The sequence below is a fragment of the Bactrocera neohumeralis genome, chromosome 4 (assembly GCF_024586455.1).
Source record: "Bactrocera neohumeralis isolate Rockhampton chromosome 4, APGP_CSIRO_Bneo_wtdbg2-racon-allhic-juicebox.fasta_v2, whole genome shotgun sequence".
NCBI lineage: Eukaryota > Metazoa > Arthropoda > Insecta > Diptera > Tephritidae > Bactrocera > Bactrocera neohumeralis.
In genome coordinates, this window is record NC_065921.1 from 9,873,249 (window position 1) to 9,901,233 (window position 27,985).

The following is a 27,985-nucleotide window of genomic DNA, read 5'->3' on the forward strand; positions in this document are numbered from 1 at the left end:
ACTTCTATGCATATATAATTGTGTGTTTAGAGAAATAATAAACTAGTCATTATATATGTATGTATGTATTATTTTCGCGTTTTTTCTTTAACAATTTCAACAATTTGCATTTGCCAACATTTTTCCCTAAGTTAAAATTTTATCTCTTTCCTCGACACTCGTGTGTTTAAACCTTCATCAAATCAAATTGAATTTGCCAATTCCCTAACTGACAAGAGTACCCAACCCGGCGGCAATGGACGCACAGCTCGCATCCTTTTAGAGTGTGCAGTACTCGGTTAGTATCGGTATCGACTTCAACAACTCATTGATATTGTTCTCCTCCAGATGCGTCACCAATTTGCCGGAAGTGCGCAGTAGATTATTAAAGTTTTGCAAATTTTCCACAATCTCCTTTGTCATTGTGTCCGATGATTTACGTATTAATTCCGCCAATTTCTTACCAACTTCATATTTAATATAAATCTCGGCCAGATTCACATCATCACTCTTGGCGGCAGCGCTATTCGTCAAATACACGACAGACAATATACATAAGGCAATTAGCGCTTCGTTTTGCATGACTAAATGTTGCGATGTCAACATGTTGATCATAGCCTCGACGGTGCCTTCAATGGCGATGAACGCTTGCAAGCTGCTGCGATCGTAATCCTCCGGCGGCAGCTTGTCGGCGAAATGTTCAACCGGTGCATCGCCTTTGCGTGGCAAGGCGTAGGCGATGCGACCCAAATAGGCGTGCTTGATTAGCCAAGCCATTAGCCTCAGCGATTCGCCTGTGACGCCAGCATAGTCGGAAGATTTGCTCCAGTGTACAAGTTGTTCGATAAGTGTCTTATTGCGTAGCAGTTCCAGTGCCAATTTTTCTGCAACATTAATAAATAGCAAAAATCATGTAAATACATATGTATTTAAGTATAAGTATATATTATATGACAAACCTTGACCATCTACTGTCATGCGCAAAGTACCCAACAGCTTGAAGACGACCGGCGGCTGATGTATCTCCAGCATTGGCAGTATGGTTTCTACAAGTCCAGCTTGTATGACAGCATTTTTGTTTGGCTTCGGTATGACAAGATTACGCAATGCGCTCAGCAGTGCATGCTGCAGACGCACATCGTCTTTTACGCCATTATTTTTGGCCAAGACATCGAGTAATTTGTTCATAATCTTATTTTCCACCATATAAATGCAATGACTGTCTGTGCGCGCGAAATTGCCCAGCGCAAGCACACCGGTGGTGAGCAGATCGATATCCTCCGAGTCGAGCCAGTCCTCCATGCTCTTTAGCAGTGGCGTCGAGTAAAGATAATGCATAGATTCGTCTAGAAGTGTATGAAGCAATAATAAATATACAATTTAATAATTATGCGTTTAATATAATACGCTGCGTGATACAAAAAGTAAGGTTAGGTATAAGGGTGATTTCATTATTGAAGAAAATATAGCAGCCGTAGCTCAGAGTGTATACGAACACCATGGAGAGCCGTTCCCAGCAACTCGAACTGAGGTATGGAATGACTTGGTACATTTTACCTCGAGTTCTCCGAGCTCCGCTCTATGAGCTCTTGAAAAGTTCCAAGAATATTCGACGTTTTCGAGCCAATTTTTTTTTCTGCTATGAGGACCATTTCTGGCTCAATGGGTATGTAAATAAAAAATATTGTCGCATTTGGGATGAAAAGCAACCTAAAGAGGTTCAAGAGCCGACATTTCATCCAGAAAAACAACGGTCTCCTTTGTGGACCGGTGAAATTATAGGTCCATACTTCTTCAAAAATGATGCTGGTGAGAAGGTAACCGTCAATGGCGATCGTTATCGCGCCAAGATTTGATGCCTCAAATTAATTTCACGTTTTGGGTCGGTCGATTGGCCACCAAGATCGTGTGATATCGCACCGTTAGACTTTTTCGTGTCGGGATATGTAAAGTCTTAAGCCTATGAGGACAATCTCACGTCGAGGCCTTGGAGCAAAGTTACCAGTCGAAATGCTCGAACGAGTCATCGAAAATTGGACTCAACGGATGGATCATCTGAGACCTAGCCACGGCCAATATTTGAAAGAGATAATCTTCAAAAACTAAATGCAAAATAATGTTCTTTCGAATGATAATAAAAATTCGTCATCAAATTTGAAGTTTGTGTTTTTTCTTAAAAAAAATTAGGGAACCTCGAAATGGATCACCCTTTATAACAATATGATCTAGATTTCAAAGTCACTTACCTCCCGTGAGTATTAATACAATCAATTCGCATGCCAGCTTCATGAGCGCACGCGCCTCACTGGTACTCGCCAAAGTCTTATATTTCTCAAGCAGATTATAGATCGTCTCACAGAGGCCATCCTTTGCCAGCAGCAATTTCACATCATCATTTTCCGCCTGATAATGCAACAATTCAAGGCACATTTCCGCTAAATCGGGATTTGTGGAGGCAGCCAAAATATGCGACAACTGTATGTTGAGATTCGCATCGAAATTCAAATCGGGCGCATTTTCCGTTAGTATGCTCAACAGCGGTAGAGTATTCAATAGCAGATCCTCACGCTCCTCAACATTACCCATGCCGATTGTAATGATCTGTTGTAGCTTTTGCATAATTTCCAACTCCAGGGCACGTTTAGCCAAACCCTCGCCACCCAGTAAATAATTCGAAAGCAAACCGCCGCGCACTTTAATAAACTGCAATGCGTTCTCCGTGTCGTCGACTTGCGTTATGTCGAGCAGACGCACGAGCACCTCATCGCCATGCAACTCGAGTATGAGATCGCGCGCCTCATCGTTCAAGTAGCAGATATTGCCGAGCGCTCGGCATATTTGTATGGGCAACTCCAAATTCGCATCGGCCGGCAGCTCGCGCAGACATTGCAGAAACACTTCGATAATGTCACGTTTTGTGAATTTCTTGCGTTGCACTTCGGATTTTGTGATTTCGGCAATGCATTTGGCTGCCTCTTTGCGTATGTTCAATTCCTCTGATTGTGCCAAGGCCATAAAGAGATCGGCCAATTCATGTTTGTCGAAGAGTTTGGGATCTTTCGTAGCGGATATTTGGGTGAGTAGGCTGTTGGTGTTGCTATTGCTTTCGCTGGTCGTGTTCTCCGCACTCACCGAGGTCGATTTCAGTTTCTCTATTAAATCATCGATTTCACCTGAGTTTGGGGGAAAAAAGTGTGTAAAAAGCGAAAATTAGTAAATGCCAATAAATTAATGTATTAAATTGGATAGAACCTCTTATTATTTTCAAAAATGTAAATATGTACATATATTTGTCTAAAGCTTATGGTAAGGTTGCATGCAATCCTCATTGCATGCCTCGGCGAAGCGGCAATAAATCTAATTATTCAAAATAACTTAGTTGACCTAGTTTTTTGGAGACATCAAAATCATAAAAATTACATTTGCTCGAAAATTGCATGCCTCTAAGCTACATACACATACACATAGTATATTTATTTACGTTTATTTCATTTGCAATCACACTGCATAGTTCCAACACACGAATTTTCTACCTCCACTTGTTTGTTGTTTTTATTGTAACTGCATGAAGCATTATGCAAGTAGTTCTGCAGCACTGTCATGGTGTGAAAGTCTTCAGAAGGATATACCATCTGATCAAATTTGACCCGGACTGGTGCATTTAAACTGCACGCGCATGCACCATCCTTAAAAAAAACAAACTCCAACATTGGTCCAACCTTCGTTTATGTATGTGTGAAGCTTAGTTTTTATATACACATTTTTATATTTATTTATTTATATTGATTGGCACGAAAAATTTGTCTAGAGTTTCTATGGTAAAAATCATGGAAAAAATCGAAAAACGAGTTTGCTTGAAATTTTAAGTTTTCAAAGAAATCACGACTACGATATCATTGAAGTTCGTGAAGTCATCGAAAACTTGCCTCATGCGAATGATTTATCCACCTCTGCTACTGACAGTAACATTGAAAACATTAAAGAAACAGACATGGAAATCAACGTGTTGGTATCAGGGAGATGGATTATGGACCGACTCTACACATTCTATCCGTTAGTTAATGTTTTGGGTATGGGGCATCAAATGCATCATTACTGGCGACGAGACATGGGTTTATATATCTAGCTGATATGGCTTCAAAGATGTGTCGAGACCGAAAGAACCCAAAATTCGCTTGACATGCTTGTATTGCCGCAGAAGCCGATTTTGAAGGTGGTAATAAGGATTTGTCTGCCGTTCCCACAAGAATCGGGTGTTCATAACCGGAACGTACGCGGTTTTTAACCGTTATTAATTTAAATACAATTGAACTTGCAGAACACGAATTTCTTTAAAATTTTGTAGGTGACAGACGGCAGCTTTGAGAGTTTGAAACTCTCGTAAATAGTTGATTATCATTTTTATAATATTTTCAATGAAAATGGATAGAAGATAAACATTGCGGTTGTTAGCCGACCAATTTTTACAAAACCATTTTTTATTACAACATATCAACATGTCACTTTTAAAACTGCATAACATAAAACTTCTTGTTTTATTATTGAAAATTTAAAAAACAGCTGTCAGTTGCTGTTTTTCATTCACAATAGATTAAAATTAGCCATTTTTAACAATGTTGCCAACGAAAATGCAGGTAACTCTCTAAAATGTTGAGGATTAAATGGGAGTTATCTTCACCAACTCCTGAATTAATCCAGATTAATGTATTTAATCCGGATTAACACCGCCGTGATTCGAGTTAGGGAAAGTTTAACTGGTTATAATTTATTTCTTGGCAAATATGTAACAAATGCCACACAAGCGTGTTTTCCAACAGTATTTTCATCGCTCAAAATAGTTTGCCATATTCAGTCTCCGTTTATTTCCTTCTACTTACTTATATACCATTTGCAAATATGTGTTCAGCAATTTAATGTTAATTTTGCAATGGAAAGTTTTTGTTGTCTAATCCCCTAATTAAGTCCTTAAAATCATTTCTAAAGTTCAACGAGTCATTAAAACTGCGATAAGCAGTAAGTAAAGACAACACAATTCAACCCCAAATGGAAGCAGATCTCTGATGTCTGTGTGTGTGCGGCCTGTAGAGCACGCACATATGAATAAGAGTTAATCCGTGTCCGCCAGAAGGATGCATTCCTTGACTGCTTGGCCGAATTTGTTTACATTATTTTACATCATCAGCATGAAGCTGCTGTGATGTGCTCTTCCACAAGTATGTGCGACAAGTTTGTCCAAACAAAAAAGTACAAATATACTAACACATATTCACATACACACATGCATTCACACACACATACATTTATATGCATGTGTGAATATATGTGGGTATATTCCCTTGCTACACCCGAGTTATGTCGATATGTATGATAAGTGTCCGTGTATGGCCATGCCACACCAACGGCTTGAGCTGACTCACAAATTGTGCCACCAACACAAACAACAACAGCGACAGAGGCAGCGGTAGGAGCAGCAGTCTCATTTGTATTTCATTTGTGCGCATTGACGCCTCGCAGCTCATCTGCTGCTGGTTTGCATTTGCCCGCCCGCCCATTATCACATTCACATACATATACACAGTTCCACTCATACACACCAATACACATGATGGAAAAACGGCAAATTGTTGGTTTGTGCCTGCTGAAATGTCCTCGTTCATCCGACTGCATACAAATTTCCTGCTTAAGTATGGCCAAACGACTTGAGTGTGCTGCGCCAGTGTTGACAAACGGAGCGGAGTAAATGTCGTTTGTCTACCAACACACAAACACACACACACACATGCATGTGGGTAAATGTGGGGGTGTTTAGAAGTGCGAATGGTTTCCCAGTGAAAAATTTTAGTAAATTAAAAAAGTGTGATTTATTTTTGATTAAGGGATCGTCTCAGTGCGACCCTCCGAAAAGTCACTGATTTTCTCTTAAAGCAAAGTTGTAAAATTTATATGTACTCGTATATGCATTGTGTATGTAAAACAAGCAGGAAGCCTAAGTTCGATAAATAATCTCAATTCCACGACAGGAATCAAGCTCTTTTTCCAAATATTCGCTGCTAAGACCCTGAGTCTCGTCTTAATAGGATAAATACTAGGGTAGCTCAAAAAGAGCGAATACTTTCTTTTTTCGTTTGGTAATCTGAAAAATAGGTTCTTAGACACCTCTAAGAAAGTCTCTCTAAGTATGAGCTTTTAATTGTAATTCGAAAGTCTTCGGTATTATAGTTTCTTTCTTATTCTTCCTCTTCTTTAATTGAATAGACACCGCTACATGGTCATAGCCGAGTAAATAACAGCGCGCCGTTTCTTCTTTTCGCAATTTGGCGCCAGTTCGAGATAGAAAGTGCAACCAGGCCCTTCTCCACCTGATTTCTCCAACGGAATGGAGGTTTTCCTCTTTCTCTGCTTCCCCCGACGTGTATTGCGTGGAGTTTTTTCATTCATATGGACAACATGACCTAGCCAGCATAGCCTCTGTCTCATAATTCGCTGAGCTACATATGTATGTCAATGTCGTTGTATAATTCGTTCAGCTTATCATACCATCAACTTCGATATTCGCCGTGGCCAATGCGCAAAGGTACATACATCTTCCGCAGAACCTTTCTCTCCAGAACTGGTACCGTCGGCTCATCAGATGTTGTCATCGTCCATGACTCTGCACCATATAGCAGGACGGGGATGATGAGTGACTTATAGAACTTGGCCTTTGTTCATCGAGAGAGCACTTCTCAATTGCCTACTCAGTTCGAAGTAGCACCTGTTGGCAAGAGTTATTCTGCGTAGGATTTCGAGGCTGACATTGTTGTTGGTGTTAATACTAGTTCTGGTTTTTTTCTTATTATCAGATAGAAAAAATGAAAATCTCAATTCCAACTACTTGAAAAAATATATCGTTCACATTTTCACCCACGACTTTGAAGGTTTCTTAAACTAACGTAAATTTTGTAAATTCATGTTTTCGAAAGTTGTTGATTACAAAACTGCTTCTTTTAAACTAAACTATACTATTATAATAGATGTTGGTTCTTTACCAAATTTCTTGAAAATGTATTGTCTAATAAAAGAAAACTTTTTCCTAACAGGACTAGATTTCAATCGATGAGTTTACATGACCACTGTACTCTTGAGCTCTAGCATTGGATATACTATAGATCTCCCGTGAGCTTGGCAATCGCTGGTAAACAAATTTGTGCGGCTCCGATAAGCTTCTGACCCAAAGTGGAACAGAAGAGGTCCTCTGAAGAACTTGCGCTTAGCAAGGTTCATCTCGCCGCCATGGTTTCTGATTAGACTATGTCCATTAGGTTCAGATGTAGTAACGACTGCAAAACTGTATATATATATGAGCGAAGTGGAATCATTTAGACTTTCTTCTCTACTGTCCAGCTTTTGCCAGACTGAGATTGAAACATCTGGATAGACAGCTGCGGCGAACTTGGCGTAGTTGCTGGGTTGATATTAGCCGCCTTAACTGACTTGTGATAGACTAAAAGGTTTCGTCGATCAATAAGGGTCATGTGATCCATATTTAGGAGTTTTGGGAATCACAAACGATCATCGTTCTCAGCTGTCCAAGTGGGATCCTTTGTCACATTTGGTGCGAGGATCGAATCCACGACATAACCTAACCTTTGTAGCTATATACTATAGTAGTCCAATGGCGGAGGTTCAACAAGCAACTTCTTGGGAAAGAAAGAGTTTATGTAATATTTCAGATGGTTATCACAAAAACTGGGGGACTTGTTCGACATAAATGGCTCAATAAGTATATACATACATACTTTATAGGACCTCCGACGTTACTTTCTCACTGTTACAAACTTCTTGGAAAGCTTTATGTACCCTTTTCAAAACCAAGCGAGTTTGTCTAAGTAGAAATTTTTATGCTAACTACACCAGTTTACACATACAAAGCAACACACACGGCGGAGTGATTCGGATTCGTGCACTGTTGGGTTTGTAAATTTAACTTTGTTTACTTAATGCACGCTGTGCGGCTACGTGAAACGCCTGGAGATTTCCAGCAAGCAAAGCAGAATAAATATAAAAAAATATGTAAAAAATAAAGTAAGCAAAGATAGAGCAGGAGCTGAAAGCAGAAAGTCAATTGCTGCACTTTATTTACACGACGCATCCGTAATATTTTCGAGTCAGTCGCTGGCGAAGTGGAGCGGCAGTCCTGCTTTTATTTATACCTCTACATGTATGTATGTATGCGTGTGTGTGTGTGTATGTAATTGCATATGTACATATTAAGATAAATATCTAAGTTAGTGCACTGTTACATTTCGAGTCCAATTCTTCATATTCTTTCATGCTTTGCTGTTTTTCTAGTTCATAGCAGCGCTCACACTAGTTTCATTCCCTGCTTTTGTTTACTTCATCTTCTGTATTTTTTTAGTTTAATCTAGAATACTATACATTGCCGCCACTGCACGTCCCATTTTTATTTCCTTTCCAAGTCATTTGCCTCATTTTCATACATAATCTCTTTCCTCTTGCTTTTATTGGGATCTCTCATGTCGAACTGCCATATTGCTTGAACTTTTATTTAAACACATTTAATATGGAGTCCTGTTGCAAATACACGCACGCAAAAGCTTGCACAGACACACACACACACATATAAACACACACGTGGCGCTAATGTGGTCTATCCTGGTTGTCAACCCTATTAGGCCAACTGAAAGGGTGATCCACTCACTTTGTGTCAACGAATTGCTGCGCTGTGGGATTAGAAGTGTCGGACTTAATGGTTATTTTCCTTTTCCATTTCCATTCCCAATGTTGTTTTTCTCTTTATGTTCTGCAATTGTCCTTGGTTTCTCGCTATCAAACCATCATTAGGACCCTCTAATAGACGCCAATGGTCGTGGTGTTGGCACAAAGGTAAATATAAATATACAATTGTATGCAATATTGTATGTTTGTGTGTGTATGTGTGTGCGTGTGTAAATGAACTGAGTCATTTGTAGAGAACTGTGACCGGTTGCGTTGCAAGGCGTGATGGCGTTAAATTTATTAAAAAGCTAGAAGCAGACAAAAAACGATTTACCCTTTTATTACACAATTGCTTGGTCCCTTTGTCCATTGTGCCCAAAAAGAAAATGTAATAAAGGCAAACATGCGCCTCTTTACCCCCCTGTTGCTTTTGTTCCAATACTCGATGGATGTCCATTGGCAAAATCGTTCCGCATTTCACTTTTGCATTTTTTTGTAAGTCAATTTTCCACTCTTTATTTTTGTTTTTAGGTCGCCTATTCGTTTGCATTTGCAACGTTTTGTTATTCTTTCGTCTCGTTACCTCCGGCTGCCTGTGAAAACAATGCGGGCAAATGTCAATTTCGCGCCCAGTCGCCGCTGTTGTTTAGTAACCTCCGAGGCTATTTTCGTAAGTCTACAAGCGTTTTGGTACACACTTTGATATTGAAATTTGAAAATCTGTAGTATCAATTTCAGTGAGCTCGAGTTCTTGCTTAAATTGCAAATGCTGTGGTGACTTTAAATCTCAATTAATTTGTTGCGAGGATGTTAGATATTCCATAAACCACTGACTTGCCAATCAGTCCAGAACGAGCGTGAAGAAAAAAGATGTGACATCTGATCGATGGAATGCTGTCGTTTCTGCGACTTTGTCTTCTCCTTGATTGTTGTGCAATCGCAAAAACGTGTCAGTCATCGGAACGAATTATCCGAAAGGGAGACCAAATTTCGTGTACGTACAGTTTTATCAAAAACAAAAGTCCACGAGTGGCATAAAGCCTTCAAAGACGGTCGAGAGATTGTTGAAGACAGACCTTGTTCTGGACGACCTTTGATTGATGAAAATATTAAAGAAGGCAAGAATTTGGTGCTGGAAAATCGTCAGGCAAGGAAGCTGGACATCTCTCGCGAGGCCTTTCGAATGATTTTGGTGGATATTTTGGGTATGAAGCTGAATTTAAAAAAAAGGGTAGGATTGTGACCGAATTTGAAACCAAAAACGCAACGATTACTATCGATCAACCACTGTTTTCACCAGATTTGGCACCGTGGAACCTGTTTTCAGTCGATCGAAGAAATAAAACAAAATTGCCTGAAGGAGCCGAAGGCCATCCCAAAAGGTGCTTATGAAAAGTTTTTCGAGGACTGGTAAATCGTTGGCATCTGGTGGGGATTACTTTGAAGGCGACAAAATAAATAATAAATGATGAATAATTAAATATTTTTCGTTTTTTTTATGATAATGTATGTTTCCGGGTATTTTTTTGTTATAATGTATTTTAATACAATCCTTTTTATTGTCTTCTGATTAGGATCCTTTTGAGTCAATACCAGCAAGCAAGTTGGATTAAGTTCCCATGCACTTGTTTAAAGCCGCGTTTGGACGGCCTTCATCGAATGACTTTTAATGGCTTATGACCTCATGCCTCGTTCCCTGAAGGCGATTTTTCAGTTTCGAGAACAAAAAAGTCAATACGATGGCTGAGCGTTTACTCCCGTTACGTGTTTGTCAAAAAAGTTAAATCAAATTTTTCTAGAATCTGACGGCTCATTATCGTGGTGAAAGATCAATTCATTACTGACCGTTTGGCCCTGTAGAACGAGTTCATGGGGTACCACAACACGGTAATCAAATTTTTTTTATCTTTACAGTGGTCTACCATCTCATTTTTGAAGAACTATTCGCCAGATTTTTATACCCTGAATAGGGTATACTCGTATTAAGTTTGTCACGAAGTTTGTAACACCCAGAAGGAAGTGTCGGAGATCCTGTAAAGTATACATATGTATATATAAATAATCAGTATCTTGGACAGAGTCGATTTAGCCATGTCCGTCTGTCTGTATGTCCGTCTGTATATATACGAACTATTCCCTCAGTTTTTAAGATATCGCTTTGAAATTTTGCAAACGTCATTTTCTCTTCAAGAAGCTGCTCATTTGTCGGAACGGCCGATATCGGACCACTATAACATATAGCTGCCATACAAACTGAACGATCGGAATCAAATGCTTGTATGGAAAACTTTCACATTTGACAAGATATATTCACGAAATTCGGTATAGATTATTTTCTAAGGCAACATTATAATACAATATAGTCTCAGATTGTTCAGATCGGATTACCATAGCATATATGTAGCTTCCATACAAACTGAACACATAGTTACTAAAAGAAATGCACCTGTGAAGGGTTTATTAGCTTCGGTGCAGCCAAAGTTAACGTTTTTTTATTGTTTTCACAAAGCCACCAGTGACGGAGATATTCTCGTCACCAGTGACGATTTGTTCGCTGAATGTAGGCTATTCAGCTACGCTGTGAAGAATTTCTTTTGCGATCTCTACTCGGCATCGCTTTTCTGCTTTAGGTGTGAGTCTAACATTGACAAACTTCATGCCCAAAACATTAACCAAAATGTGTTGAGTCGTTTCATAAGAGATGTTGACAACCTCTGCTATTTACCTCACGTTATCACGATTTTAAAGCTTTGTTTCTTTAACTATTTTGATGTTATCATAATTAACATAACATTGTGGATGGATGATCTTAAATTGAAAGTGTACAAAATATAGCTTGTGCAAAAACTGAAGCCGCTCGACCTTACCAAGCGACACCGCTTCACTCTATGGACTCTTGAAAAATTCCAAGAAGATCCGACAATTTCGAGCCAAATTCTGCGTTGAGGCCCATTTCTGGCTCAATGGGTATGTAAACAAGCAAAATTACCGCATTTGGGACGAAGAGCAAACTGAAGAGATTCAAGAGCTGCCATTTCATCTAGAAAAACAACGAGTTTGTGTGGTGGAATTATCGGTCTTTATTTCTTCAAAAATGATGTCGGCGACATTTAGTTTCAACAAGACGATACCACTTCGCACACATCGTATCAATCAATGGATTTATTGAGAGAACACTTCGGTGAATTTCATGTTTTGAGCCGGTCGATTGGCCATCAAGATCATGTGATATCACTCCGTCAGACTTTTTCCTGTGGGGATGTGTATAGTCTAAAATTTATGTGGACAATCCCGCTTCGTTTCAGTTCTTAGAGCAAAACATCAGCGTGTCATTCCCCAGTTACAATTGGAAATGTTAGAACGAGTAATCGAAAACTAGACTCAACGGATAGACCATCTGAGACGTAGCCGCGGCCAACATTTGAAAGAGATAATCTTCAAAAAATAAATGCTAAAGAATGTTCTTTCGAATGTTAATCAAAATTCGCCATTAAATTTTAAGTTTCGGTGTTCTTTTTAAGTAAGGAACCACGAAATGGATCATGTTTTATATACTTTTTTCTTTGTTATATTAGGCAATATTCTTTTAATTGAGTCCATTAAATGATTATGCATTGGATTAGGAAAAATTATCAGTTTTAAGAAATCATTTAAAGCCAAATCTTTTGTGATATTTTTCGTATATTCAAAGACTGTCGCAAAGTAAATGTAAAGGAGAAAGAGGAAAGTAGAACCGACCAAACATTGAGAGCATTTAAATATATAATAGTAGGTCCACATTCACCGCTTAAGCAATTACTGAAAAAAGTAATACACCGTTTTTGCAACTACTTTGAAAGAAGTTTAAGTATTTCATTTATTTATTGCAATTAACTTCTCAAAATTACACCAATTTATCGATTTGACACTTACTATATATTAATACTTTGACTTTGAGTCTCGTAAACGACAATTTGTGTTTCATAGATTGCTTTAACGATACCGAGTAAACGAACTACGCTTTCCTGTCTGATTGACGAATAAATTTTGAAGAGGATGTTTTATGAATACATAACAATTTAGAGCTTAATAAACAGCTATTCAAGTCTTCGATAATTATTTGCTTTATTTATATGTTTCTATAATTAAATTGATATACATGAATGTATGTATATATACGCATTGGTTACCAGGCTTAAGCCAATGCTGTAAATATGACACACAATAATTTTTATGAGCACACATGCATTAATAGTTCGGTCGCATTCAGAATCAAAAAGCGTAACTTCATCAACTCCAATAATTCTAATTCGAGTAATTATGCGCGATTGCCGCACGTTGCCATTACAATTCCATACTCCATACTCTCGCTGGCGTCAGCAACTGCACAAACACTTAGTAAAGCGAATAGCGTGTTATGCCAATTTTCGATAGCTTCTCACATGATGGCATTTTCAGTGCTTGCGCCTGTGCGAACTTCATGCTGCTGCCGTAACTGCGTGCACGTGCCATCATGCCTTCACCTGCGTGCCGATGTGTGGCGCAATCATCAAGTCGCCGCAACCACCACAACGTATCAACCAAGCCAGCAACACAGGCGAAAGTTGCAAATCCGGTGATTGCGGAAGTGAGGTTAAAGTTGGTCGCCGTGGTAAGTGGATGACGAAGGGTGTTAGTCAACACGGGCAGGCGATAACCGAGAAGTAGAGGGAAAGTTTGTTGTTCTTTTTATTGCTATTGGTCTGTGTTGGTCATAAATATTTATGATTACTTACGGTAGCTGCGTTCGCGATAACAGTTCTGTTTCATCGTATAGATGAAATCCTCCTCGACGGAATTCTCTAAACGTCCCAATGAGCCCTGATAATCGCCGCTGAAGCTTGTCTTCACATAATACGGCACGGAGAGGTGTTGCGTCTCACGTTGCACGGGATATTTGCTGTTAGCGTGCATGCACATGTGTGTTTGTATGTACGGTTGCAGAAGTGGTTGTTTTCATTTTATTTTTAAGCGACGGAGAAAATTGTGGTTAGTCGAATTTTACTTGCTTATAGTGGCAAAAGATACATGTAAACGTATGAATGAATGAATGAAGAAAAAACAACAACAAAAACGCATTAAATACAATGGCAAGGGTAGGGAATTTGAGCGGCATACACACGCACATCCCTACCACCGCATGTGCCCAGGTTAAACAGAAGGCAAAATGGAATATTCAAGAGCGCGGGAAAGCCTCGTTACTGAAATGAGCGCGACAGGTGACAGCTGGCCAGCGGCTTAGTGGTGGCATTAATTTTAAATTCCGCTTTTTTTCGTATTTTTCATCTGCCTCAGCTGGCCTTGCTTCAGGCGAGAATGCATCGGTGTGCAGATTTCACAAATCCATTTATAGACCGTGTTTACTTTCACAACAAAATCCCGCGCAAACAAGAACTTGAATGCCTCCGCTTACAGGGTGGGTAGTTGCAGCAACATTATTCCATAATCTGAGATATGTATGAATGGTATTTATTTCAACGAGAATTATTTGGCTCCAATATCGAGCATTAAGGAATAGGGTCAGGTTAGGTTCTGACGATCACCATATCCTGGTGGGTTTAATGAAGTTACCATGAGTCATTTTTAAATAATCTGAAATTACTTAGGTTTACATCCGTTGGTATTAGGGAGAATGTGTTTCGTGCGCTTCGCTCAACTTATGGTCAACATAATCGGCCTTCTGAGCGTAGTATTCGCAATACTGTCACCCATCTTGAGACCCGGCATTCGTATTTGGATAATATTCGACCAAAAAGACCACGTTGAGCACGCAGTGAAGAAAACATAGCAGTCATAGCTAAGAGTGAACACGAAGACCGTGAAGAGTCGATTCGGCACCGTTCGCTGCAACTTGGACTGACGTATGGAACGACCTGGCGCATTTTATATCGAGATCTTAATTTGAAAGCGTACAAAATACAGCTTGTACAAGAACTTAAGCCGCTCGACTTTCCCAAGCGACATTGCTTCGTTCTATGGGCTCTTGAAAAGCTGAAAGAAGATCCCACGTTTTCGAGCCAGTGAGCGAGTGAGCGTTATTCAGCGATGAGGCCAATTTCTGGCTCAATGGGTATGTAAATAAGCAAACTTGCCGCATTTGCGACGAAGAACAACTTGAAGAGATTCAAGAGCTGCCATTTCATCCAGAAAAAACAACGATTTAGTGGGGTTTGTGGGCCGGTGGAATCATCGGTTCATATTTCTTCAAAAATAATGCCGGCGAGAACATAACCGTCAATGGCGACCGTTATCGCCCCATGATAACCGGCGATATGATGCCTGAAATTGGAGCACGTGATCTCGACGACATTTGGTTTCAATTAGACAGCGCCACTTCCCACATATCGCATCAATCTATGGATCTATTGAGAGAACACTTGGGTGAGAAGATAATTTCACGTTTTGGGCCAGTCGATTGGCCACCAAGATAGTGTGCTATCACACCATTAAACCTTTTACTGTGTGAATATGTAAACCCTAAAGTCTATGCGGACAATACCATTTGGACTGCAGTTACCAGTCGAAATTCTCGATCGAGTCATTGAAAGTTGGACTCAACGATGGACCATCTGAGGCATAGCCGCGGCAAACATTTGAATCGAAACAAATATATAATTTTGACAGGAGATAGGTGCTTTTTGCCCGGATATAAATCAGGTGGCTTAGTAAAGGTGAAATAATTTATAGAACTTTGCTTTTTTATCGACTATTTTGCATTCTATTTAAGCTTGGACACTCAGAGCAAATAAATGTAGAAATAATATGCAGAAATAAACCAAACACAGAAGATATAAAAAAAGCAACAAAATCAATACACAAACGCAAAATAAGAAATTGAATAAAACAACGGGAAACACAAAACTCACCTCGACTGCACCAAACTGTAAAATGGATCTGATGTAAGGAATGACGAAAACATCGAAATCAAAATCAACACCAAAATCAAACCAAACGCCAAGCTTGGTTGTTGACTACGCTCCTGTGGTTGACGCTGATTAGCCGGCTGATAGGGGCGCCTTTGCGATGGGCGTGCATGTGGCGGAAAGTTGCCAAAGAATATATTGAATAACTCTTCTGCAGTGATATCATCGCCGAAGGCCGATTCAAAAGTGCTGCCAGCATGGAAATAAGCGCCGTTGTTGTAGTGTTCGTGCTGATGGTTGGCACCCAAATTCGTGCTGCTGGCGTGTGTCGTCAATGTATTTGCGCCGGATGCATCGTATTCCTTGCGACGCCGCTCATCGGTAAGCACTGCCACTGCATTGGCTAGCAGTTTGAAAGCCTCGGCAGCGCCGGGCGCCTGATTCTTGTCCGGATGCAGTTGCAATGCGAGCCGCTTGTAGGCGCGCTTAATGTCCGAATCGGTAGCGGTGCGCGACACATTCAAAACCTGATAGAAATTCTTGCATTTATTTATGCGCTTCACCAAATCGAGTTGGTCCCTGGTGTAGCCATGCGCAGCACTTGCTTCGCTTTTGTTATTGCTGTTGTTATGCGAATTTTGACCACGCTGACGCAAGCGTGTGGGTGAATCACTGCCGTTAGCTGCATTAGCAGTGGCACCATATCCCGAGGTGGTAGCCCCTTCGGCGCTTTGCTGTTGTGTTGCCGTAGCGCTGGCGTTTAATTTGGTTAGCAGCTCTTGTAGCTCGTCTGCCTGCGAATCGGGGTAGAGCTCCTTTGCCTTTCTAAGCAGTTTAATGGCATTATCATAGTTGCCGGTGTTGATTTCACGCAAAGCAACGTTGATGTAACGTTGTGCTTCTTCTTGCGGCGCATCCATACGCGTTGTCTTTGCTGTTGTTGCACTCGGTGGCGTGTTAATTCCGTCAGCAGCTTGTTTGAAGAATAACACAAATTGTTGGCGCTTTATTGTTTTCAGAATTTATTTTCGTAATTATCTTTTTTTTTGTAATTTCAGTTTTTTTTTAGGTAAAAGTTCCGAATTGCGTAGGAAAATGTCTGAGTGAAAGTGTGTGTGAGTGTGAGTTAATTTGAAAATTACTTCTAGCGTAGTAAACAGTTATACTGGACATTTACATAAGCGTTCCAGTTCCACAAAAGTTTTCTTTACGGATATTCAGCAGCAAAGCTTTAAATTTAATCCAAAATCAGATTGTATTTAAAACAAAATTTGTTGGCAAATCCCGAAAATTCTTTACAAATTATATAACTAACTGTACTATCGTTTTTTAGCACACACACACATACATAAACTTGTGTAAATCGGACACAATCGGTTCCTTGTAATTGCCTTTATTTCTCCTTTGTTCCAATTCAATTTAAACCAATTTGATTTGCGACTCCAATTCGCCAATACTATTCGTTTACACAGGTTTAGGTTAGAATTTGTCTTCCATTCATCTACATACACCAATACACCGACATTTAACGAATTAACGAAAATATAATCAAACACTACACGTGAAGGAGAATCGCAATGGACAAAGATGACATTTGTACACACGAAAATATTAATAATGATTTGTTAGGTGTCGAAAAAATTTCAAAAGAATTCAATATTTGATTAAAGTTGCGTAGCATTTGTGAGGCTTGAATTGCTGTAAGGGTTACACAAGCGGAGGTTGATGAACAAGCAATGTTCATTTCTATTAAGCAAAATGTACTATTCTATTTAGGATCAATTAAGGAAGTAAACAGTTTGATGATGTGATTATTTTATGTTGTAGAAATCCCAACGGAAACCATTGAGATGCCAAAACTCATTGATCCCTCATGTATCGACAAAGCGCCTTGAGCCTATGATAAATTTCTTGAAGCGGTTAATATCATTTCAAGCCGATTCAAAGGGTTCACGGAAGGTCTGATAGATAAGATCTGTCTAACAGACTACTCTGCTGAGTAGTCGAGGATAATGTGACCAGATGTCTCCACATCGTCTTCCTTCCCAGAATTTGGACAATTGGCGTAACTATTAAAACCAAAAAGCCTTTGATTCCTTAGCCCATCCGTTCAGGAGGACCTCAAACAAAAATGTGCCTGGCGATGAGGAAGAGTTTTGTGCTTAAAATTGTCTCAAATACAAAAATAAAATTCAATATTACTATAATGTTCGAAGGACTAGTCAAAATTTTGAATTTAGAGAAAATGACGGCTTATAAAACAGTCGTTTTTTGTGTTAATTTTACATTTCAGAGTGGCTTAAAAAATCGAAATTGTATAAATACGTTTTTCTTCTTTCATATCGGGTCATATCGTCCGAATGGACGAAAACACTCCAGCTCTGAGAGTATTCCACGTTGTACCCGCCGAGGCAAGCAGAGGAAGAGGAAGACCTCCACTCCGTTGGAAGAACCAGGTGGAGAGGGATCTGGCTACACTTGGAATCTCAAATCGGCGTCAAACAGCGAAAAGGAAGAACGACTATCGCGCTGTTATAAACTCGGCTATAACCGCGTAAGCGGAGTCTACGCCAATAAAGAGATCCTTCCTTACCCGTTTCAATCTAAAAATCTAAAAAGTGTTTCGAAAAAAAAACGTGTAAAGTTATGAGAGCCGAGGAGATAGATGAATCTAAGCATAGAGGGAGGGTTGGTGGAGGAATATACTGTCGGCAACTTTCCATCAGCTCCAGTTTTAGGCTTCTTGACCACTGCAGCGTCTTTCAAGTGGAGGTGACTGCCATAGAAGTAACAGTAGATCTACTGCTTCGGAGCGCAGCCTCTTTCAAAGTGGCGACTATCGACGCCGATAGTAGGGCTGCGATATTAGCCTTGAATTCGATGACTGTGCCTCAAAACTAGTGTAGTGTGGTGTCTCTAGCATCGAGTTATTTTATGATTAGGCTGGTTTGGGTGCCTGGCCACCCAACTGCAATGCTGTCGAGCTTGCTAGAACTGGCACTGCAGTCTCAATAAACGCTGAGTGGAAACAGGTAGGAGCTCCTCTTTGGCTTCCTGTGGTTCACTACAGGACTATTGGGCCGCAGATTACATCAGCAAGCGCTGTTCCTGGTAGCTGTGCAGTCTCCAGGCTCTTCTGGTCCAAGGTAAATATCAGAATGTCCCTGAACCTCTTCGCTCTCTGGAGAGTACACCTTTCAGTGATTGTATGAGTCCTGACTGGACACTGTCCGATCGGGATTCATGCAGTAAGATTGAATATCTTACCGGAATATGAGATAAAACCATCTCAATACTCCCTCCTCATATGCCGCGCTTTTGCCAGATCTAGGCAAAACACCTTGGGCACAACACACTTCAGACATGCACTGACCGCCATTCATAGTGGAGTCATTAACAGGTTTTTTGTTTGGCATCTCAAAGTACATAGCGGTCTTAGTGTAATCCCGGCAATGTTGTGGGTTCAGTCACTTAACCTAACTCAACTTATGGGAGCGGATTACACTAAGCTAAACAATTTTTGAAAAAAGAAAAATTTTCAGAGAATATTATCCAATATATGTATGTTACATTCGATATACATAAATGCAAAGCAAAATATCGATTTTTTGAAATTCACTAGTGGATATAAGCCATTCAATGAATTGTGTTCATACATATGTATATTAGGGTGTGCCATTTTGAGGCAACCTTTTTTTTTAACTGAAAAACAGGCTCAAAACTTTCGAAATGTGTAAAAAAAGTCACTTAAAAGATGAGCTCTTAATATTAATACTATTAAGTCTAGTTTTCTCGTAAAATAATCGATTTTTCGAATGTCAAAAATCGATTCTTAATCGACTTCGACTACTCAAGATCGATTGCGATGTATACATATGTATGTATACTTGTATAGAAATAATGATAATTTTGGGTTTATAGTTTGTAGAATACTTGATATTTTGTACTTATGTACTTTTTTGAGATTTTGATGCTTTTCATGCATTTGACAATATTTAGCCATTTACAACTTACTCTCGAAATCATAAATAAAATTGTTTGTGAAATTCCACGACAATTTTCCAAATGATTTAAGTACAATTTGGCTGCGCCTTTATGACTGACTAACGAACTGAGGGAAATTCCAATTAAAATTAAAAAAAAAATGCAATAAGACCAATTCATTTAATTGCATACAATAACAGCAATGACAACTTCAAATGAAAAGTAAAATTATGTTAAGCAGTGCAAATGCAAGGAAGTAAGGAAAGGCTAAAGCCGTTCGGCATGGCAAATGCTTTAAGCAGGCATATGCAAAATGTTTACAAATAGTTACATTACATTATACATTAGATCAAATTTGACCCGGACTGATTCATATAAACTGCGTGCAAACCGCTTCGAAACATTTTTTTTCTAAATTAGTAAAACATTTTTTTTATGTACGTGTGAATAAAGTTAAAAAACAGTGTTTGAAAATCTTAGTGTTTGCATCTAGCATCTCTTATGGATCCACTCAATGCATTTTGGTTAATGTTTTGGGTATAAAGCGTGTGATTACTAGACTCGTATCAAAAGACCTGAACCTTTTGCCAAACTGAAGTCGAGTAGACGTTTCATTATTGATGTCGAGACCAGGGTTTAGGAATATGACGTCTAAACTGTTCAATAACACAGTACAACAGCTAATCTGGGGGGTGAGAAATTCCAAGTCAGGGTGATGGTACTAGGTCAGTATAGTAAACCCCCGAAACTTGAAAAAAAAAACAAAAGCATCCCTTCTTCTTCTTCATTGGCGCAGACACCGTTTACGCCGTTATAGCCGAGATTAAAAGAGCGCGCCAGTCGTTTCTTCTTTTTGTTACGTGGCGCCAGTTGGATATTCCAAGCGAAGGCAAGTCCTTCTCCACCTGGTTCTTCCAACGGAGTGGAGGTCTTCCTCTTACTCTGCTTCCCCCGGCGGGATCTTCTTCTTCTTAATTGGCGTAGACACCGCTTACGCGATTATAGCCGAGTTAACAACAGCGCGCCAGTCGTTTCTTCTTTTCGCTGCGTGGCGCCAATTGAATACTCTCAGATGAAGTGTTTTCGTCCATTCGAACGACATGACCTAGCCAGCGTAGCCGCTGTCTTTTAATTCGCTGAACTATGTCAATGTCGTCGTATATCTCGTACAGCTCATCGTTCCATCGAATGCGGTATTCGCCGTTACCAATGCGCAAAGAATCATAAATCTTCCGCAGAAACTTTCTCTCGAAAACTCGTAACGTCGACTCATCAGATGTTGCCATCATCCATCCCTTTGCTTCATATAGCAGGACGAGAATGAGGGCCTTACAGAGTCTGGTCTTTGCTCAACGAGAGAGGACTATACTTCCTCACAAAAGCATCCCTGCAGAGGCAATAACAAGTGTATGGAATATTGTTTGCATTGGCTCGGGAATCTCTTTGAAAGCCGATAATAAATATTTGCATTAAAATCTCTGAAAACGTTTTCTGTTTTCTATGTCAGTCCGGTTCAAATTTGATCAGATGGTAGTTAATTATTTAAAAAAGTTGAAAAAAATAATTTTACGCGAAGTTGGCTGCGGATGTTTGAACAAGAGCAAAGTGGCTGTAATTTTTCAAAGTCGCTTATTTTTAATGAAGCTCTCGGCACTCATTAAAATATGCGAGTGTCTGTTGCTGATTTTATTATTTCACAATAATTCGTTGTTACTATTAACAACTACTGACGAGCGAACAAATTTATAATACCCTTGCACGACGTCTGATACCCATGTAAAAATTACGGTGAAAACCAAAAATAATACCAACAAAAAAAGGAAACAAAAAAGTTCAGTAACTTTAATCCAACAAGGTGCCCCACTAAATTTATATAGCTCATTTATAGCACATAGCGTGCAGCAGAAATAAAAAAGACAACATAAACCTCACAAACAAAAACAAAAAATATGTTAAATTTTGGTATGCAAGTGAGCATTTCCACCAGCAACACAAACGACGGGGTTGAATGGGGAAGCACATGCCAGGGTGTATGATGTAAAAAATCTTATTAGCAATAAAAAACAACTTGCGGCAATTCATAAGCAACAACGTTAAGCAGTTACGACGCCGGCCAACATTGAATGGACTGAGCGAACAAAGGCACCAACAATTGTTCGGCGGCTGGAACTGCGCGCACTGCCAGTCAGTCAGCCAGTTAAGCTATTTAATAAGAGAACAAATAAAGCATGGCAGCTAAAGGGCGATCTAATTTAACCCTCCGTTCTGCCGTACGCCTAACAGTAGGCAACGAAAAGTGAGCAGCAGCGGCGGCGGCACAATTACTGCGATGCCACATAAATTTCTGAAGTGAATTTCAGCTAATCTAAGTAATCTGCGTGAAATGAATAAACCCCAAGCACACACACACACACACGCAGACACCAAGGAAAGATGATGGGGAGCAAAAACAAGCACAAATACAAAAGTAGCACAGTTTCTTCGAGAAACCCTTGCAGGTTACACAATGCATAAAGTTTGCTATTATGCCGTGAATAGTTTCTTCTTTTTTTGTTAGCTTGCTGGCTTGCTTACTTGACTGGCGGATGTATAGTCATAGATATTTCTTATCAGCAGCAAGTACAAATAAGCCACCACCGCGTTGGTGGCGAAAGGAAGCCGGCTTTATCATAAACTGCTAGTTGGCAATTGTTGCAGAATCCACATTGCGTAAGCAGAATACATATATGTATGTAAGTATATACAAGCTTACACTATAATGGTTAAGAAAAGTGCTGAAAAGGCGTTGAAAGCGTTAACTGGCAATCGTCCTTGCGCGGTGTAGGAACAGTGAATCATTCACGTAGTCGAAATAAATATATCAACTGATCAAATTTGACCCGGACTGCTTTTATAAACAAAAACTCGGATATATATATATAAATGATCCTGAGTCTGTTTATATATACCAAATTTTTATTAAATCTAGTGAAAACCCTCATCTTCATCCTAATTATTTTCTAAGGCAAAATGTAACATAGATCAACTATAGCATCTTCACACACTTGTTATACATACTGTAAATCTCGACGTTTTTCACGAAATTTGGTATGATACTCTCAGCAACAAAGTTGCTATAGGAACGATCGTATTATAGTGGTTCTTCACGAAATTTGACACATAACGGTTGTTTGTAAGTTCTAAAACTAAAAGATGAGTTAGATATTAGGGTTATATATATTCCAAATGTGATCAGGATGACAGTTGTCAGGTGACGAGTTGAAAGTCCGAGATGCCATTGTTATCCGTTCGTCCGTCGTTCAAAAGCTGTAACAAACAAGTATTGAGTAAAAATTGAGATATCATGATGAAACTTGCGTACACGTGTTTGATTGATTTCTTGGTCTCCATAGAATAAAGGCAAAAATGCATCTCAAGCCGTTACATCCTACAGTAAAGGTCAATGTTTGGTGTGCTCTGTGAGCAGAGGGAATCGTTGATGCATATTTCATTTCATTTAAAAAATTTACGATTTAAGCTGTGTACCGAAATGATTTACTATTGCCATAATATTGTCAGTTATAGCCATGATTATGCATATTTCTTCAAAAACGAAGCCGGCCATAATATTACAGTTAAAGCCATGATTAATGATTTTTTCGTCTGAATTGCAGGATGTTGATGCGGACTACCTTTGATTCCAACAAGATCAATTTATCGAAGATCGTGTGATTTAACCGCTGCACTATTTTTTGTGGAGTTGTGTAAATCCCTTGTCTAGACAAACCCGAGACGACTGACTTTCATTCCCGTGACAGTCCGGTAAGCGGTATGGACCCGGTTTTTATCCGGCCAAGGACGGACAACTCGGCAGAATTCTGCCGTTGCAACAACAACAACTTACACTTTGGAAGAGAATATTCGGCGCGTTAAAGCTAACACGCATGCCCCAATTGCTGCAAAAAATGGTCGAAAATTGAGCCTCTCGGCTAGAATTTATTGGAGCCAGCCATGGCGGTCATTTGCCGGAAATCAATTTAAAAACATAATAGCCATCTCATATATTTATATTAAAAGTAAATTCTTTACCATAACTTAACAATCATTTGCGTTTTATTTCCTCTTAAAAACCACAAAACTAAATAACAAAACCGCATTTTTAACTTCTTGCAGGTCTTTTAAAATATTTTATAATCTTTTAAAGAACTCGCAAGGATAGAGTTCTTGTTCGCTTTGTACACTCCTTACACCACATTCTCCTCAGCTTAGTGTGTGAAAAAACCCGAGTTCTTCGTCGCACTTGTGTTGGTGGTTAGTGTTGACAGCCGCTGTCAAACTCTCTGTAGGCATGCTGTGCCGCACAACACATAGCCACACAAAGGACCAATTAAAAGGTGGTAAGCGATGGCGGGGGGTTTCGACTTGCGCGGCATCACTTGGTTATTGAGCACAGCTGTTACTGTTGCTTACCGAAAGCTAAGCGCAATGAGACTCTTTGGCGCGCACAGTGTATGTATGCTCAGAGCATAAACATATTGAATGCGTACACATAAATGGCGTATCACTTACGGCTTCACATAGATGACACACACAAGGGTGCTCCATCAGCAACACCACCACCCCCAACCGTAGCTTCATACATTGCCATTGGCGTTACTTGGTTTTTTATGAGGATGCTTTCTCACATACCACTACATACATATGTACTTATGTACATATGGCAAGGAGCTCAACCGTAAGCTTCACATCAAATGCGGCGTCAGGCATCTGATTGCGTGCTGCGTTGGGGAGCGGTGCGTCAACTTCACGTGGAGACACATCTGTACCTGTGTGTATGTATATACATATGTACGCATGTGTATGTGCCTCGAATAGGCTATGCGTCTATTATGTAACATAGTTTATGAATGGCAGTGCTTACAAGGATGTCGATGTTGGTGCTGCTACTAAGGGCTGTTCACTGACTATTGTGTGTTCGCTTGCTGCTGATGCTGCCTGCTTGATCCTCAAGGCGTCGAGAAAAAATGTAGAGGATGTGTTGTTGATGTAAAGCATAAGTTGTTATGTTATTTGTGGGCATGTAGGAAGCAAGCTGCTGAAACTCGGCATTGATTTTGTTGTTGATACATACCACAGGCATTTATGTATGCAAAAACATCCATACCTATGTATATATAAATGTTTGTGCCTAGATATGTTTGCCTGTATATATGTACATTGAATTGTTGTGATTGCTGTTGCCACTCTTGTCCTTGTTGTAATTTTTCCATTTTACATTTTGTTGATTTTCATTTCACCCCCGAACATACCATTTTTATTCCCGTTTTTTATTGACATCACAGAAATGCATCCATATGTGTGTACAGACACGTGTGAGGATACTTGAAGCGGCAAGCCACTACAGACATTGCACTTTTGCATTTGCATTTCTGCACAAGTAGCCGTACACATGCATACATAAGTGCACACATACATACATATACATATGTGAATTCGCTTTTTCCCTGTGCTACATGTAGGCTTGTCAACATTTGCTACAAAAATTGAATTTGAACTTTATTTTGAGTTTTCATTCACCTTCTACATAAAACTGAAATCCCATTTCAGAGTAATAACACACAAATAAAAGCTTAGAATTTATATCGCAAGTTTTTTGGGGAATTCAGAGTCAATAATAAAGTCAGAGTAGAGTTTCATTGTAATGTATAGATAAATGTTAAGCTTTATGAATAATATTTATTTCTTGAACAAGGTATTATATATTGTACTAAGTTTTCCAAAAAATATACAGGGCACCTTTATTTAGTATATTTATAAATAAACAGTTTGACGAGCTAATTTGATTTAGCTACATACATATGTATCTCCGTTCGTCTGTCTGTACACAGATAGCAATCTGAAATTTTGCGCTCGTCATTTTCTCTCCAAGAAGCTGCTCATATTTCAGAAACGCCGATATCCGATCACTACGGTTTAGTGTGTACTGCCACAAAAAATTACTGATTTTGTAAGCAAAACTTATATATTTGATAAAAAGTTCCAGAACTTTGGTAAGAATCATCGTTTTTGTTGTTTTAACGACATAAAATATCCCAAAAGTAATTTCGAGGAATAAGAAATGCAACTCTGAATGGTTACAGCTTCGGCACAGCTGAAGTTTTTTTTTACTTCTTTTAATTTCTTTCAACAATTTGAAAATTGTACCAGAAAAAATAAGTACTTATAGAAACTAACATAAAAGTGCACGTATATTTTCGGAATATGGCGTGAAGAATATCGACCAAACACATTAAGTATGCATAAAATTCAAACTAACACACATATTTACTTATATTAATCTTATACATAACGATATTCAAGTAATTTTTTAAATTTTTATAGTTCTTTTTACATCACTGAACTTTGAAAGTAATTTTTAAAACGCAAACAGAAAACTTTCTTTATTCTATTTTCTTATAACAGTTTGACTTCGAAATTCCAAAACGCAAACGTGCATCATTTATTACTTGTCATGAATTTTAAGAAGCCTGAAGTATATTTTTTAGTTGGTAAACGTATCACTGATGACTCTTTTTGCGACATAATTGTACTACGAGAAAGAAGTGATTTGATTCCAGTACTTATAATATAGCGATATTTCAGAGATGGTAAGTAAAAGTATTTATGAAAAAATTAATATTATATAATCAAATATTTTACACTATAACACTAGAACGGGATAAGATGACTACGATGAGATTATGCAGTTAACTTAAAATCTAGCTACGTGCGCAATACGTGGTCAACTCTATTTAATGATTTGATGTAAATTTGAAAAAAAATTCAAACAGAATAGAGATTGAATGCGTCACAATTTAGCACAGAAACAAGTGTGGGAAATTGCGATGGATTCAATATCAGCCGAGGCAAATAGTCAGTCTATAAAGGAGTAAATCACTTTAAGATATGAACTTAATCATGGATTTTATGTACATACAAGTATATCAACGCAACCAACTTTACCTGCTGATTACTTTTTTTATATTTCCAAAGCTTCATATTAGGCAAATGTCATTTTATAATTTTATTTGGATTATTTCAGAATTATTCAGAATATTCTTTTAAGGTATTAATAAATCTTCAAAACTAAAGGCTAAAACTACTCACATACAAATATTACATTATGCTTTCACAAATGAACTACATTTGTTTAATGAGCACGACTTATTGTGCGATGGATTTATCGTGCGCGGTGTAAGGGAATGATAACAATGAGTTAGATAGGAAAATTGCAGCACTCTTACAATATGCGTTCATGTTTACGGTGGAGATAGAGGATAAACAGTGGTAAATATTGATTTTTCACACCAGAGTAAAAAAGCGCAAATGCAGATCTCTTTTAATTAATGTAATTAATGCCAAGAAGTGCAGCACTTGGGACACCTGACGGAACCGGAACACATGCTCATATTTTTAATATGTGTGAAAGTGTGTAAGTTAAATAACGTGTTTAAATTACTTTAAAGCAAAATGCTCTTGCCTACAAATGCAACAGCAAAAGAAGCTAAAGGTACTTCAAAAAAATAAATACGACTAAAGTAAATAAACATAATTCAACTAGCAATGAAGTACAAATGCTCCTGAATGCTGTTAATGTTGCATGTATAGATGTAGCTACATATGAGATACAATGGACTGGTGAGTATAAAAACCTCATTGAAGCAACCATTTGAAATTTGCTTTTGTTTATTTTGTGTAAGATAAACACAACTGCAGCAAGCGCAGTCTCTGCAGTCAATTATATCCATTTTTTCACATAATCATTTAGGTTCAAGCTATTCATGAAGTTATCTAGCAAACAGCACTAATAGCTAGGCAAGCTAGACGCTGTTAAGCATTTCCAATTATGTTGAAATTTATGAAAATGCATTCTAAAAATTCTTTACTTGCTGCAATACTTACTCGCCATGTTATTTGTCTGGTTGCTTTCCTGGTTGATGTTTTGCTATTTGGTGTTACTCCTTTGCTTGCCGCTGCGGGTCTACCAATATACACACAAATATATCTTCCGTTGGTTTTCTTATTGGTCACGATATTGATATAGAAGTATTTGAATTTCCGCTATGGTTTTAAATTAATTTTATTTTGTGGAAACATTAATTTTTCTTTTTGTTTATTACACGACTTTTGTCTCATGCAACTATCAATTTATTCGCTAGCCGACAGAAAACAACGATGTAAGATATTTTATTCACAACTAAATCGCTTATTCTTTATCGAATATCACTCCTTTTGTATCACATTTACTTTATGCTTAGATTTTACAGCTTTTTATTAACTTATTGTATTTTAATTTAATAAATACATAAATCGTCATGCACATTAAACACCAGCACTTTTTACTTCTTTCCTGCAACACAAACGATAGAACATTGATTTGTCTCCCTCTTTTTGTCTGGCCAAAA

General features: G+C 38.7%; 2 protein-coding genes across 2 annotated transcripts in view; both read right to left on the reverse strand.

The window, feature by feature from the left end:
* LOC126754776 (sialin) overlaps positions 1 to 27,985 on the reverse strand; it is a 441,635-nt gene that overhangs the window by 268,226 nt on the left and 145,424 nt on the right. The gene's annotated exons all lie outside the window — the stretch shown is intronic.
* Positions 50 to 27,962, reverse strand: LOC126754773 (GTPase-GDP dissociation stimulator vimar). The gene is made up of 4 exons (XM_050466884.1): positions 27,483 to 27,962; positions 2,226 to 3,152; positions 939 to 1,325; positions 50 to 863 (listed from the first exon to the last, which is right to left on the reverse strand). The coding sequence occupies exons 1-4, from the start codon at positions 27,487 to 27,489 to the stop codon at positions 259 to 261; spliced, it is 1,926 nt and encodes a 641-aa protein (XP_050322841.1). The 5' UTR covers positions 27,490 to 27,962; the 3' UTR covers positions 50 to 258.

Bases quoted from the DNA above. Each gene is read 5' to 3' on its own strand.
- LOC126754773 (XM_050466884.1), bottom strand. The intron at 1,326-2,225 runs GTAAGTGACTTT...ATACACTTCTAG, and splicing joins TGTATTAATACTCACGGGAG to ACGAATCTATGCATTATCTT. The intron at 864-938 runs GTTTGTCATATA...TTAATGTTGCAG, and splicing joins CATGACAGTAGATGGTCAAG to AAAAATTGGCACTGGAACTG.